Source organism: Notothenia rossii (assembly GCF_949606895.1).
Source record: "Notothenia rossii genome assembly, chromosome: 6".
Taxonomy (NCBI): Eukaryota; Metazoa; Chordata; class Actinopteri; order Perciformes; family Nototheniidae; genus Notothenia; species Notothenia rossii.
In genome coordinates, this window is record NC_136909.1 from 52,745,063 (window position 1) to 52,761,675 (window position 16,613).

A 16,613-nucleotide genomic window follows, 5' to 3' on the forward strand; every position below is an offset into this window, starting at 1 on the left:
TCAGCTGAGCCGTATCTGGCCGTGCAACACTCACAGTGTCACATAGGCTACTGTATGCAGAAGTATTATTTTAAGCAACACATTAAGTTGACGAAACACTTGAGACAAATGTAATTAAAGTCAGATCCACTCGTGTCTTAGACGGGGCAGTGATATCATAAACCTGTTAATGTACGCATTCAAAAACTTTTTCTTTTACCAGCTGTATTCACCTTGCAGGTGCAGCTATGTGGCTTTTATCCTGGATAAAGTGTATAAGTCATGGATGTTTAAAGTTTAGCTTCTTCATATGTCTAATAATATCATTCAGGAAGTATGACGCGGCGCTGTCAGTATGCTTCTCCATGTTTGTGATTGGTCGAATGCTCCAAATACCACCCCTTTCATGTGAACGCGCACTTAACTAAATAGGACACGGCTGGCTTGAGCGATCCACTTGATAAACCGTAGTACAGTTTAGCGAGAGCGCGTATGTTTTTGGATTAGGCCAACCGGCTAACTCAAACATATCCAGGTTAGGTTGAACCAGCTTCGTAGTACAGGCCTCTGGTCTCAAGAGAGGGCCAGTTAGCCAGAGGGTACAGGTCACAGTGATGTGTCCTGTAGGGGGCATTGGTGGCGAAGCGGATGGCGGAGTGATACAGAACGTCTAAATGATCAAGAGCTCCTTTACACGCCGAGTGGTAGATGGTATCGCCGTAGTCGAATAGAGGAAGGACAGTCATCTGGACCAGAGAGAGTTTAGCAGATGAAGTGAATGAGGAGCTCCGTAGCAGGTTATAAGAGATCAACTCAGTGAAAGCACCGCCTGCTGACCAATCAGAGCTCAGTGTGGGGAGTTTAAAGCTATCGAGTCATATTACAGGATAAAATAAATACAGCTGCTGTATGCAGGAAAAAGGTCCGGCAAAAATCAGACTATGTGCACATGAAAATTAATATAATATCTCCTCCCGTCTTCAGAGAAATCTGACTATTGTTACATTAGCGTTAAGAAATCTTACTTATATTACCGGATCAAACTAACATTACGTACATTTTTTACCAGCTGTTCTTCCTGTACCTTGCAGGTGCAATTATGTTGCTTTTATCATCATAGTTTACTATTCATTCATGAAGTATGACGCAACGCTGTCAGTACGCTTCTCCATGTTTGTGATTGGTAAAATGTTGCTAACCCTGCCCCTTTCATGTGAACGTGCTCTCAGCCAGACAGAGAAACCCTGGGTTGATTTACCGAGTTGATAACCAGCGTCGTAGGATCGCTTAGCGAGATCTCGTTTGTTAGGGTTAGCTAAGCCAGATAACTCAAAGATATTCAGGGTCTGTTGAACTGGCTTCGTCGTACAGTCCACTGATGTGTGTAGAGTTAGGGATGGTTATACCGTGGCAGCACCTGTAGTTTTGAACAGATATAATGAAGGTAAACAGTGGCCGACTGCACGCTGCCACTGCAAGTCTCGGATCATGCAGGCAGGCTACGTGTTCTATCTGCTGCCGTCTGGCAGGCGGTACCGCAGCATCAGGACAAAAACCACAAGACTGAGGGACAGTTTCATCCCACACCTGAGCTTCCACTTTTTATATTTTTATTTGGTGTTATTTATTACTATAAATAAAAATATAAAAAGTGCAATATTAATAAAAAACACCAAAGGAACCTTCTAAGTTTTTCATACATGACCTAACTGCACCATAGTTGTGTATATGTTATGACAACACACCTTTGCATCTTGACATCAAGAGCAGGAGGCCTTCATCTGATTTGCCACATATTTTAACATGCAGAGCATGAATCCATAGCACATGAAATAGGCTATAATGGATCGCAGTTCCAGCAACCTTTTGCGTATACTGCAAATGTTGATATTGCAAAAACAATAGATTTTCTGTACATTGTGCAGCCCGTGTGTGTGTGCGTGCACCATCTAACTCTGACTGTTTCTCTCTGCAGGATGACACATACACAGAGAGTTACATTAGCACTATTGGTGTGGACTTCAAAATACGAACCATAGAACTAGATGGAAAGACCATTAAACTTCAGATTGTAAGTATCCTGCTGATCTCTCTTCTCTTTGTTCTTCCATGAGTCGCTCAGAGATGAGAATCATTGTTAGGACATGGGCATTAGATCACATGTGTCAAACTCAAGGCCCGGGGGCCAAATCAGGCCCTTGGTGGATTTAATTTTTGCCCGCAGGATGATTTTGAATTACTATTAGATCTTGCCCTTGCCTTGGTACGCACGCACGCACACCTTCAACTCAAACCTGAGGATTTCCTCAGCTCAGAGCCTGACCCCAAACATTGATGACCTTGCACCCAAGATCAGATGGCTTGAACTAGCATCACAGAGCAGCACACTGAGTTTCAATGGATCTTTCCTAATGCACTTTTTTTCCTGCGAGAATAGGGCTGGTTTTTTTTTTTCTTTGAGGGACATTTTTTTTGTTCGAGTTGTTGTTGTTGCCCTGTGGAAAAATTAATAATCATAAGAAATTACTCGGGGGGGGGGGGGGGGGGGGGGACTGCAGATCGAGCCATAAGAAATGAATGCAACTGATTATTTAATGGTGGCAATCATTTAAACTTTGTTATTTCCAGGTTTATTATGTGCAATAAGTTCATTTCAGTATGTTTTGCATTGAACCAGTCCGGCCCTCGACTAGTACCCATTTTTGAATTTTGGCCCACTGTGTATTTGAGTTTGACCCCCCTGCGTTAGATGATCCACATCAAGTGTTTTAGTGAGTATTTGGCAGCAGCACAGTATGTATGTGCAGGAGTTGTTGTAGCAATGCATTTTAAAGAGTGAATACATGAGATGAACTATGAATGCTACGTTGAGTTGCTATATATGGGCTTCAAGTGGAGAAGCTAAATGTGCCAGGAGCAGCAGAGATCCTCTTTTACCGATAAGATGATGAATATTAAACAAAAAATGAAAATGCTGGGTAGTGAGAACAATTGTATTGCTTTGGTCTTTGTCTCCTGTCAAAGCTGTACTTATGTTTTCCTTTTAAAGTGGGACACGGCGGGTCAGGAAAGGTTTCGCACCATTACCTCCAGCTACTACAGAGGGGCTCATGGGATCATCGTAGTGTACGATGTCACAGACCAGGTCAGTACGCCGACCAGGGCTCTCGACTAACTTTTTTCACCATCCTCCCGGAACCATCCCGAAATACAATCTAATCTAATATTTAAAATATTAGTTTTTCTACATTATTATTAGTTAAAATCATTCAAAGTGACCTTTTAACATAAATAAAACATCATACAAATCATTAGATGATAATTCATCAACCTTTTTATTTGAATAAATCAGTCAATCACATAAACAAAGGCCAAATATATTTAAACAAATGATAAAATTACTCTAATATTGAATCCAATCAAGTCTCATCCAATCAACAAAAAAATCCAACACAAACTGCCCCGCCCTCTCGCACACAGACGGGAGAGAAGAGACGCATGTTGTAGTCTTATTGCATATTAGTTGGCAAAACTAAAACAGCGATATAATGTTTATGTAGCAATAATACATATGACATATATTTTTTAAATGTCTCCAGTACCGATAAAAAGTCTTAACGTCGGAGCTTAACGTTACCACTGTCTTTAATATTTCCGGCCCGGGGCCCGTTTAATACCAGGGCTCGTGTTTATGTTGACAAGGAGGTTTAATAACTGTGTGCTCCACAAAACGTGTAGTCGGTTTCATTTTCATCGCCGTTTGTTGTAGAGTTAGCAAGGTATTTTTATTTACTCTCTTCCCAAATTCGTCCCAAAATTATTTTGTATCCTCCCCGACACAATTTTTTTCGGCCCCGGAACGACAGGACGTCCTTAAGCCCGAGCCCTGACGCCAACTACTCATACTCTATCCATCTAGTCCGTGTATGTATTCAATTATCAGCCATCACATATCTGCCATGCAAAATGAAAACATCCATACATACAGTGATGATTATGAGAAAGGTCAGGGATCAGCCAAGAACTACAAAGGAGGAACCTTTTAATGATCTCAAGGCAGCTGTGACCACAGTCACCAAGAAAACGATTGGTAACACACTACACTATAATGGATCAAATCCTGCAGCGCCTGAAGGCCCCCTGCTCAAGAAGAACATGAAAGGCCCGTCTGAAGTTTGACAATGAACATCTGAATGATTCAGAGAAGGCTTGGGAGGAGGTGATGTGGTCAGATGAGACCAACATCGAGATCTTTGGCATCAAGTCGACACGCCTTGTTTGGAGGAAGAGAAAGGCTGACTATAACCCCAAGAACACCATCCCCACCGTTAAGCATGGAGGTGGAAACATATGCTTTGGTGGTGTTTCTCTGCTAAGGGGACAGGAGGACTTGCGCATCGAGGAGAGGATGTACAGGGCCATGTAACGTAAAATCTTGGCAGATAGCCTCCTTCCCTCAGCCAGGACACTGAAAATGGGTCATGGATGGGTCTTCCAGCAGGACAATGACCCTGGACATACGGCCAAGGCAACACAGGAGTGGCTAAAGAAGAAGCACATTGAGGTGATGGAGGGGCCTAGCCAGTCTCCAGACCTTAATCCCATAGAAAATCTGTGGAGGGAGCTGAAGCTTCCAGATGCCAAGCATCAGCCTCAAAACCTTCTGGATTTGGAGAGGATCTTCAGAGAGGAGTGGACCAAAATCCTTCCTGAGATGTGCACAAACCTGGTGACCAACTACAAGAAGCGTCTGACCTCTGTGCGTCCAACAAGAGTTTCTCCACCAAGTACTGGACACATGTTTACAAAGGGGTCAAATATTTATTTCCCATGGTTAAATGTAAATCAATTTGTACCTTTTATATACCGTAATGTATAAATGTGGATTTTCTTTTAGATATTCTTACTCTCACTGTTAAAATAAACCTACCATTACAAATATAGACTGGTCATTTCTTCGAAGTGGGCAAACTTACAGATGTAGCACTCTAGAAAAGACTCCAGCCAACAGGTTCCTGCCAAAGACCCAACGGATCCCAGCGGCTGGGAATGCTAAGCCCTCCCACTATATTCCAAGAGGGCGATGCCAGATTTTCAATTTCAGGATTTAACCATGAGATGGTGCTTCACCAAAACACAACTGAAGTACTGAAAGTCCATGAAACTTGTCTTTCTGTATTTGTGAATAAAGAGCATTTGAACACATATTTGTTATGGTTTTCACAGGCTACTACAGTATAACGAAAAAACATCAATATTTTAGATCAAATAAAGTAATTCAATAATATATAGTCTTTATATATTAAATATTTACACTTATTTATTTGTTATGCTCATACTTTTACCTTTACAATAGTTTGCTTTAATATGCGGTATATTTTTTGTAATATGTTTTTGGGTGTTTGCTTCCTCCTGCTCACTTTCGGACACATACTGTATGATTTATTATTAATATGATAATTGAGAATTAAGAAGGCTCAAATTCCGACCATTATTTCAAACAATAGGCGCTTTCACACCGTCTACAGTTTGATTTGTATAAAGGGAGCTGTGGCTGAATGGCCGGCGATTAGGTGTGGTGCATTTATCATTAGGTGATCAGAGCTGCCTGCCTGCCGTCAGATTTCATTTAAAAAACAGGTCTGATTTTAAGAACCTAAAATAAATACAAATAGCCTATATATTTTTTCTAATATTGTTGTTGTCACGTGACTTTGTTTAAAATCCAAGGGTGTAATTTTGGTTTGAGAAGTGGGGGAAGACACGAAACACAATTAAAATAATTTCCGATTTAATTCAATTTCCTGCCTCTCTACAAATATATTAGGGACTATGGTGTTAAAATATCCAAGAAAAATGTGTAGTGTAGGGTAGGGGTTTCACAACTACCAATATTTACTAGTCGACACGTTTTTCAAAATAGCAGTCGACTAGTCGACTGCGTCATAATAAAGACACACAAAGAGAGGTGTACAACTGTATTTTATATTGGAACTCATAAAGTAACATTAAACACTGCATTTTAATTTGTGTTACATGGCTGAGTAAATAACAAACAGTAACTGGACTCACCAAAATCGACACCAAAGATCTCTTGTTTACATAAATGCCACGTAAATCCAGTGCGCAACAGCGCATTGCGCAACACTTTATTTGCTGTCCTCCACGATAACGTCCACCTTTCCATATTTTTGGTTTGAACACCAACGCATCGACATGTAAGGGAAGGAGGCTTGACCGCTTTCGGGTGACAGTGTTGCCTGCCAGGGAAAAAACCCTCTCACTCGGGGTGCTTGTGGCTGGAATAGCCAGGTAGCTCCTCGAAAGCGGGGGAAGCGGTGCACGTTTTCTGCCCACCACTCCAGTGGATTATCCATTGTGGGGATATGCGGTGTCCGCTGGCAGTAATCCCGTAGCTCATCATCCGCATCAATGTTGACCCGTGTTTTCTTGCTGTTCGTTTGCCTCTGTTCAGTGCTGACGCCGGTCCGTTGCTCACTGGTGCTAGCATTACTGCCAGTGCTAGCTGTCGGCAGCGGGTGTTTTATCTTCAGATGGTTGCACATAGCAGATGCATTTGTATTGTACTTCAGTACAGCTGTACACAACTGACACTTCACTGTGGAGTTGGTTACATCTTCGTTGAAGTACTGCCATACATAAGAATGTCGGACGTATTTTGTAGCATTTTGCAGCACCTCGTTTACCTCAATTTTTTTCACGACTAGTCGACTAGGGCCTACAGCGCCGACTGGTGGTAAAGGTAGTCGACTAGTCGATTAGTTGGTGAAACTCCTAGTGTAGGGTTGGGAGGGTTACTTTGTAAATGTAATCAGTTATTGATTACTGAATACATGGCTCTGAAAGTAATCCGAATACAGTTAGGCCTACGTGTCTTAAAAAAGGTACGCATTTAGATTACTTTTGGATTACTTTCTTTTTCCATCACAGATGGGTATGTTTTGGTGTCAGGAGACAAAAAAAAGGAAACTGAACGTGTTTTTACTGTTTTAATGGCTTATCAAGAGCACAACTGAAACATAACATCTGAAACGATGTAACAACATAATACACTTTTTGGGGATGCAGCTTGGGATGTGATGAGTGAGGGACACGGCTTAGAACGGGCGTGTCGCCTTCTGTCCTGCCAGTGTTGGCAGGACAATAATTAAAATGTCGAACTCAGACTTCATTTTAAGGACATTTCGGCCAGGGGTGTAGAGCTATATTTGTTTAAGCCTATTGTATGATAACTGTGTGATTACCATTTCTTTTCAAATGCATATATGCCACCCATTTACACTGCTCTTCCCGTCAATAATTGGAATTTGAATAAAACTTAGTTTTAGCTTCTGGATCTCACGGAGAACAGTGTCCCACTTCATTGTAGGATTTCTGCCTTGTCTCCACTTTATAAATAAATAATTAGATAGGCTACCTTACCATTACTGCGCTCATAAAGAATGATAAGAATAATGCCGGCGTGATCAGATCACATGACCTGTTTAAGCCGGTGCCGCATAAAAACAACAGTCCGCACAAGTACTGGCTTGAAACTATATGCCAGTCTTTGTTTCATGCAAAAAGACCCAGGAAACACGGAGATACGATGATATAAAGTTAATACAAATATATTTCAAAAGTATGAAAAATGGTTCTAATGTTACAAACTATTAAAGAAACACTGGGGACAATTCTGTTTTTGGATGTAGTTTTACTATTGTAAATGCTGTGCAGACATACTGATAAAATAGGGCTTCTATAGGCTAATTACCTTAAATAAACTCACTAATGGCCCGTCCACACAGCGGCGTGCGTTGAAGCTTGCCGGCGGGCGTGTCTGAAACTCGACCAACAACCAATCACATGAATCTCCCGCCCCTGACACACAAGCAGCGGTTTGATTAGCTAGAGCTTGTACTGGCATATGATTCGATTGGCTGACGCTTCTGCCGAGGCTTCAAAAGTTGAACATTGCTCAACTTTTGCAGCGAGCCACGCCAGCAAAGCTCTGCGTCGCTTCCCACAATGCATTTCGGCGAAAGTGACGTCACCCCATTCAAAGTGAATGGTGAAGCTTTCCACGCACGCCGCTGTGTGGACGGGCCTTAAGAGGAAGTAAAGTCTCTCCGCCCCGAAAATAATAAAACACTTCACTGAACACAAAACATAAAAGTCAACTGAGTGTCACTTGCAATGACAGTGTTGTGTTTTTATTTTATGAACCTTTTACATTAAAAATGGTTGTTGAATATATCAATATTATTATGAATATGGATAGTGGCTGTGGCTGATTGACCATTAGGTGTGTAAACACACAGCTGAGAGCTGCCGTTTCATTCAGTTGACAGTTTAAAAAACGGTAACAATAACACCGGAAAATAACACCCTTCAGGCAGATCAGGATCCCGACGAGGCTCCATTTAAAATATAAATATTTTTAGTGAATTACTGAGTTTAGGCACGTTAATAACGTTTTAATGAAGTTGAATACAGTATCTTCATATTTGTCAGTGCTTTCATGTCCATTCGGCGAACATAAACATAAATGATCGTGGTGAAGATGATGATTAAATTAGGATTAAAAATCGAGAGCCGGGCTGCATTTCCTCCCATTCGTTGTTGGAGCCGGCGGGCTTCCTGATGTTTTTTGTACAGTAGTTGTGGACTTAACAACATTATTTTGTTAAATAAAAACATGGAGATGTTTTGTAAATGATTACATGTCTCTTATTTAGCACAGAGTATGATCCTATCCGTGACATATGGATCTTAACAATGATCCGCTATACAGTAGTACCAGACATACATCTACCGTACTGTATCAGAGTTGATTTCACATGAGCTCCAGTGTGGAACCCCACTGCACCCCCTGGTGGATCAATGATCCATTGCAGCTGGCTTCATTATAATTACATTTATCTATCAAGGGGGCGGTCTCAAGTCACGCTGGAGGTTTTCCTTTGAGCGAGGGCAGACCCCGTGCCGGCCACGGCCCTCGCGTTTCAAACTGTCTGAAATGAGGTGTTACATCTGTACCCAATTTGCAAGGGATCAAATAATTATTTCCTCCACTACTAACAGAGTGAAAAGCTGAATTGTCTTTAAGAAGAGACTGTGTTCTTCATCTTCCTATTTGAGGATTAAGCTTGTGTTCACTTCCCTCAAAACATTGATCCTATCCTCATTCTGCACAAAGGTTGTTATTACTGTCCACACAATGCAGCCTTGTGATGGCTCATAGAGCCACAAACAGTCCTGCCACATCTGGTTGCTCAGTTTCAATGTTTAACTGATCCCTTTTTTAGGAGTCCTTCAACAACGTCAAACAGTGGCTGCAGGAGATCGATCGCTATGCCAGTGAAAATGTCAACAAGCTATTGGTTGGGAATAAGTGTGACCTGACGACAAAGAAGGTGGTGGACTACACAACAGCCAAGGTAAAGCTGGTGTATAGAAACCTTCACTCTCCTCTCTTGTAGTGAGTCTGTGTCTCTGCTTTAGTTTGACATTTTGGAAGATGTCTTATTTAAGTTAGCCAAGAAGAGGGGCAGAGCAGAGGGTTTGGAAGTACACGCTGCTCTCTACTTCAGCCAAAGGGGATACATACATTGGCAAAAAAAAGTACAGGAACCCCTTGGAATTTCCTGGTTTTATGCATGAAGTTCTCATGAAATGTGACCTGATAGTCATGTACGTCACAGTTAAAGACAAACACAATGAGCTTAAAGGTCCCCTATCATGCAATATGCACTTTTTGATGTCTTTTATACATAGTGTCCCCAGTGTGTGGGAGACTCACAAAGTGTCAGAAAATAAAACCCTCTCTCTTTTCCTACTTACTCACATCTCTAAAAACGTGGTACAACGGAGCTGATCCAGATTTGATCTGGTCATGACAACATTACAAAATGTTGGGCTGGCTTTACACCCACGGCCCTATCAGAAATGTCGCTATTTGTCGCGGTCTGTGTTTACACTAGCAAGCATCGCTAACAGTCAGAGCTAACACAGGGTGAACTATAGGCCAAGTCTAAAGGCTGAGTCTAAAGCTTAGGTGTTCCTACCTGTTTTTGCTATCAGGCAGGGTCATGTAGTGTTTAAATGTGTTATTACTGTTCACTAATCATATAATGTAAAGTAAAAGCCTAATTTATATCTACAATCTGTGCTCTGTGCTCCTCTGCTATGTGCAGGAGTTTGCAGACTCTTTGGGCATCCCCTTTTTGGAAACTAGCGCCAAGAACGCCACCAATGTGGAGCAGGCCTTCATGACCATGGCTGCTGAAATCAAGAAGAGGATGGGCCCCGGGGCCACAGCCGGAGGAGGGGACAAACCAAACGTAAAGCTTACCCCCGGCACTACTGTCAAACCATCGTCAGGAGGATGCTGCTGAGCTCTTGGCTCCCCCCTTGTCCTCCTTTATCTGCAGGCCTGTCAGACTGTCTGCCATGTCCTCAAACTCCACTGTGTCTCCCCCCCCCCTCCAATAGACAGGACAGGGACGATTGACATGTCTCTGTAAGCAGAACAAGAGGAAGTTTCCCATATTTGTACTGTGCATAGTAGAGCCACACTACCAACAATAAATAAAGCATCATTCTTATTGTCACACTGTCCTGTCCCCCCCCCCCCCCCCCCACTCAGAGACTACTTTTTTGTTTGGCCCCCTTCATGCAGGCTTATGAGAACAGTGTGTTTATCTGCATTCCTCATACGGATGGTAATGAATCACTTTGCTAATTAGCTTTCCTTTTTTTTCTATGATTATGTTGCTGTGTCTTTCAAAGTGTCCTTCAGTCTGCACAGCAGCGTCTCACTGTCCACCATCTGAAGTGTAGTGCAGCAGTGTGTGTGTGTACATATATACATATATGTCTGTATACATATGTATTTGAACGGATTTGCCAGTCGTGTAGTGTTTGTTGCATTATTGAATCTTAATTTTGGTGGCTAAAGACAACCTGAAGTTTGTAGCTCAACTTTTAACTCAACTCAAATAAATATTGTACTACCAAACTATATGAAATGTGAGGACCTGTCTGCAATTTCTGGTCAGGTGTATAGAAAACCTGTTAGAATTATTTATTCTACATTCTTTTGGCACATGTTTTGCCAATTACACAGGGTCTGTTTGCAAATGGTTGTAGGCATATATAAAATACAATGTTCTCTTGTTTTCATGATAAAGCCAAATGAATTCAATTTGAAAGGAACTCTTGGTATAGTGTTTCCTGTATGAAAAATAATTTGAAACGGTGCTTTAATGTGTGGCTCTAAATCAGGGTCAGGTCACCACAACATGGCCAAGGATGTGTTTTTGTGGACATACATGAGAATCTTAAGCTCACAGTGGTCCAGCTTCTGAACACCAGCTTTTCTCTAAAGCATCATTCACAGCTACAGTCGAATATTGTACCTTCAACTACATTTTTATCAAAGCTTTAGGTTCAAGCTACTTCTATTTAGATTATGTATACAACATGTAAATCAAGTTAATGTGGTTAATAGACCCTCCAGAAAAACGCGATTCTGCGATCGCAGAATTTCCCGCATAATCAGCAAAATGGCGCAGATTTTTAAAAGGCCGCATATTTATCAAAAAGCCGTATAATCCCCGCATTTTTCCACACAAAGTTGAGGGGAAAAAAAGTTGACTCGTCTTGACGTGACGTCATCAGCTCGCGCATCACAGAATGTAAACAACACTGTATAGAGTGAACGTGTGGAGCTCACACGATAGAAAAAACACCAAGATGAAAAAATCTAATCCATCTCATTTACAGACGAACATTTCTACTAAAGACCGGGCAAAAAGTGGGGTTAAACTATTCTGCACACCGTGCAACTGTGTGTTGGAGCATAAGAGAAAATCGACGGTGACGACCCACTTTGATTCATTCAAACATTCGAAAATGCTTTCTGTTGCTGCGGACAAGAAAGCCAAACAACGTTCACCGAGGCATCAACCTCAAACCCTTTCGAGGGCTACAAGAAACGAAGTGAGTAGCCTACAAGATTGAAGCTGGTCAGATGGTGTGTGTGTGTGTGTGTGTGTGTGTGTGTGTGTGTGTGTGTGTGTGTGTGTGTGTGTGTGTGTGTGTGTGTGTGTGTGTGTGTGTGTGTGTGTGTGTGTGTGTGTGTGTGTGTGTGTGTGTGTGTGTGTGTGTGTGTGTGTGTGTGTGTGTGTGTGTGTGTGTGTGTACACAGACACACATTGTCAGTTCAGACAACGACTGAAAATAAGATCCTCATTCTCCACAGAACACAAAGCATTTTTAAGGCACCACATGGCCTCAAATTCTCCCACATTTTTTGTCAAGCAAAAGTAACCGTAGTCCGCTTTCAGTCTTGCTTTAACCATCCGCTTCAAAATCGAAACTGCATCGGTATCCAATGATTCCGCAACTTTATTCCTCCTGCTGAGGTAGATGGCCATTTTAGCCTGCCCCAACAAAAAATTCAAAAGCTGACTTTTGCACTTTTGCTTCTGACTATACCTACAACCCAAAATGAACATTGTGTTAGAAAAAACCACATTAAACAAAATCAATATCTGAGAAAAGGACAAAGGAGTCGACCACATTCCGTAAAACAATGAAAAATGGTTTCCCTCTGTACACAGAAAGGACAGGCGTCAGACACTGTAGGGTTGATAACTGAAACAAACGCATTTACAGCTACCGCAGCGTGGAGAATCCTCCACTGGAGGTCCCCACCCCTCTTAGTCAGCGGAGGCTTGTAGAGCGCTCTCTACTCAGGCCTCTGAGCCTCAGTCAGGCCCAGATTGGCTCTCCACCGGGTGTCCACTCGCTCCTGGAGTCTGCTCTGATTCAGCACCTTTGTCACCAAATAATAAAATGTTTTGTTGGACATGGTGCTAAACTTAAAATCAGTAACATTGTCCAACTTTAACAAAAAACCCTCACAACTGAGTTCAGGAAAACATTGCATCTCTGGAAAAGAGTCATTGTCATTTGGAGACTTCAGTCCGTTACAGTGAGCAGCGATCAGCGCCAGCTCTGATTGGCTGAGCTGCTGTTTCCAGCTCTGCAGCAGGAGGCTGACCACCCGGACTGACCTGAGGCTCAGACGTGAGGACAGGCCTGCAGCGTTGTCCAGACGGAGGCCACACACCTCCACCACCTGGCCCAGCGTGAGGATCCTTTCCTCACAGAGTCTCTGTTGTAGAGAAGGTCCTACCCCACACACAAACCGAAATCCACGGACCACCGGCTCTCTGAGGAGCCAGAACAGTGAGCCACAGCACTCTGGTCTCTCTTTTTTGAGTAGTCCCCACACCTTGAAGAGACCTCCATAGAAACCCGAGAGATTGTTGAGGTGTAATCCTTTTAGGTCCATTAGGAACAGCGACTCAGCCAGACCCAGCCCACCACAGCGTTCCAATAAGGCCCGAGCTACGGGTCTCCAGACCAGGTCAGCAGGTCCAGTCAGGAACCTCTGGACGAACCGGAGCCTGAAAGCAGCCCCTCTGCTTGCCAGGTGAACCAGGCCATGTCCCCCCTCCTCCTTTGGCAGGAACAGGACGCTCTGAGGGACCCAGTGCATGCGGTCCCAGAAGAAGTCCACCATGAGAGCCTGCACCCTGGACAGCAGGTTTACGGGTGGGTCGGTGCATGCCAGCCGGTGAGCCAGCATGGAGGAAACAAGGTTGTTTAAAATAAGGATACGCCCTTTAAAAGAAAGTTTGGGCAGGATCCACTTCCACTTCTTTAACCGCCAACAAAACGTGTCATCACCAAGATAAATACCCAGGTACTTTACCCCTGCCCTTTTCCAACCAAGGCCCCCAGGTAACAACAAGCTGTCAATACTGCCCTCTCCTACTGCTAAGGCCTCACTTTTCCCCCAGTTGACTCGAGCAGCCTCGGCGCAATACGTAATATCACTACTTAAAACCACCTGACGGATCTGTGATATTCAGTACTCGGCTCATCAGCTGGTTGGAGTTGCAGCCATTTTGGATTTTTAACAGGAAACAATTAGCCGGCTGTGTTTCTGGAGCAGTGTGAGCTAGCTGTTTATCTCCAGACAGGGATACACTATACACCGCTTCCACAATGAATCCCGAATAGTAAGTATCAGCCTGAAGACCACTGTGTGAGAGCTTAGCTCTGTGATAACAAACTACCGTGTGAAAAGAACTTCATATTAGCAGCTTACTAAGTTAGCGGCTAACATCAGCTGACATTAGCCTTCATATCTACTTTTGCCAGTCTGAGATACTTTTAACATTACTATGGATATGGTGGGATATTCATGTTAACACCTATTAGTGGATAGCTATGTGTAACATTCAGGCTACAGGATATTAATGTGCAGGACATATTAAAGAGACTCTATTGTCAGGGACAATCTAAACTAAGCTAGAATGAGCTGATTGAATGTATCTAGCCTAGTGAAAATTCGCTTTTGCCGATGTTAGTAATGGTGCTTGTGTCAGAGTTTCCTACTGCTACACGCTCACGTACAGCTGCAGCAGTCATCCGCTGTTTATGCCCAGCAGTGCAAAGCATTAGAAACTAGCCAAATGCTAAAATGTGCAAGTGGCTAGTAAATTGTTTCACGTACTAGCCACAAATGATAATGGTAATCTATCGAGTGTCTGGTAACACGTGAACTTGCACTAGCGATTTGAAGAAGTAAGGTAAGTGTTTCTGTGCTGAGCATGACTCAGTGCAAGCCATGTGCTCTGTGCTGAGGCAGCTCTCAGTCATGTAGATCACATGCTATAGGCCGCATAGCCGTGGGAACATGTTTCAAATGGGGGGTGCTGTGGGGATGACACCAGGGCCGGTTCTGACCAATTTGCTGCCCGGCAAGATTTTAGCTGGCAATGAAAAACCTCTGACTAATACACTACAAACAGAGAAACATATTGACATGGTGGACAGCTTACAAGGCTTCAAATGTATTTAGTATTGCATGAACATGTTTTAATTGGGGGGTGGACTTCACATCCTCTAGGGGGGTCCGAGGGAGCCCCCCCGCGAAGATTTTTCTTTTTACATTTTAAGTAAAATGCTTCAATCTAGTGCACTTGGAGCGCCCAATTACTAGAGACTGATCTAGGGGGTACAACTCTAAAACACCCATGTGAAAAAGATCGGTTTGCATTTTATTAATCAAATAAGTATGTGAACATAACCAATTATGGAAGCCCATTTCCGCCACTTGAAACAAATAAAATCCCCATGAAAAGTCATGAGATAAAGTCATAATTATGAGATAAAAAAGTTGAAATTGAGATAAAAAGTCATAATGAGATAAAGTCATGAGATAAAAAGTCATGAGATAAAAAGTCGAAATAATGAGATAAAAAGTCATAATTAGATAACAAAGTCGAAATAATGAGATAAAAAGTCATTATGAGATAAAAAGTCATGAGATAAAAAAAGTCATGAGATAAAGTCATAATTATGAGATAACAAGTCATAATTATGAGGTAAGAAGTGCGCATACTCTGCAGTGGCGCTGTCTTCAAAGGTCCCTTCATCACCTTGCTGCTCTCCATCATGCAAACGCAGTGTTTCCCCTAGGATGGAGTCATAGCAGCGGTGCTAAGGCACGTGGGCCCAGCATAATGTGAGCGCGGAGTGCGTGGAATTTTTTTGCGCGTGCGAAGTGCGCCCCGCCAATTTCTTTCTATGTGTCAGCACAAGAAAGGCTCTTGAGGCCTAGTACCAGGGCCGGTTCTAGACAATTTGCTGCCCTAGGTGAGATTTTAGCCGACATTTTATATGTAAAGAATAAATGAAAATCTCTACAAAAGACAAATACACTGCAAAAACAGAAACTTATTGACATAGGTAATAGATGTCAAAATGGCTTCAAATGTATTCAGTATTGTATAAACATTTTTGAATTGGGGGGTGGACGTCACATCCTCTAGGGGGGTCCGGGGGTATGCTCCCCCGGGAAGATTTTATTTTTAACATTTTACAGTAAAATGCTTCAATCTGGTGCACTTTGAGCACACAATTTAGAGACCTGATCTAGGGGGTACAACTCTAAAACGCCCATATGAAAAAGATCGGTTTACATTTTAATAATCAAATAAGTATGTGAACATAACCAATAACCTACCATAGCCAATAACAAATAAATGTAGCTTATTTTATTTTTGTTGTTCATTCATATCTTATTTTACCTAGTTAACATTTATTTATTGATGCATATTTTTGTATCTCTCCAACTTTGAACGATATTTTTGGTTTACTGTCCTACAGTATACATTGGAATGATTTCAAACCCGTTTTTATTTATCCTAATAATTATAAAGGAGTGCCTTGGAAATATGTGTTTACATAATTTGTGGTCAAAACGTTTGAGACCCACTGAGATAACTTAGACTAAAATTAACTATCTAAATACTCAGAGAGTCCTTTACCTCACTGAGCCTCTCAGTCTGACAGGAGAGCTCTCCTCCACCCTGGTTGTAGAAACATCTACTTCTTATATCCGTTAGCGCAGCTAGCACCAGATTCTAATAACAACAGCGCCGGTACTGGTGCGCCCTCTCCCTTGCTCGCTCTCTCGCTACCACGCTCGCACTTTGGCTGTGAGCTGCGGGCGCCTGATAAGCCAACATCCCCCACTTTCATCACTTACA

The 16,613-nt window shown here is 42.4% G+C and overlaps 1 protein-coding gene across 2 annotated transcripts in view; it reads left to right on the forward strand.

The window, feature by feature from the left end:
• LOC307043167 (ras-related protein ORAB-1-like) overlaps positions 1-11,009 on the forward strand; it is a 35,058-nt gene extending 24,049 nt beyond the window's left edge. The window contains exons 3-6 of one of the 2 annotated variants that reach the window (XM_079687451.1): positions 1,955-2,050; positions 3,029-3,124; positions 9,288-9,419; positions 10,176-11,009. In XM_079687451.1, the coding sequence (XP_079543577.1) occupies positions 1,955-2,050; positions 3,029-3,124; positions 9,288-9,419; positions 10,176-10,376 (525 nt within the window). In that variant the 3' untranslated portion in view covers positions 10,377-11,009. The remainder of the gene's footprint in view (positions 1-1,954; positions 2,051-3,028; positions 3,125-9,287; positions 9,420-10,175) is intronic. The other variant, XM_079687452.1, reaches the window with a different exon arrangement.
• The last annotated feature ends 5,604 nt before the right edge of the window (positions 11,010-16,613 follow it).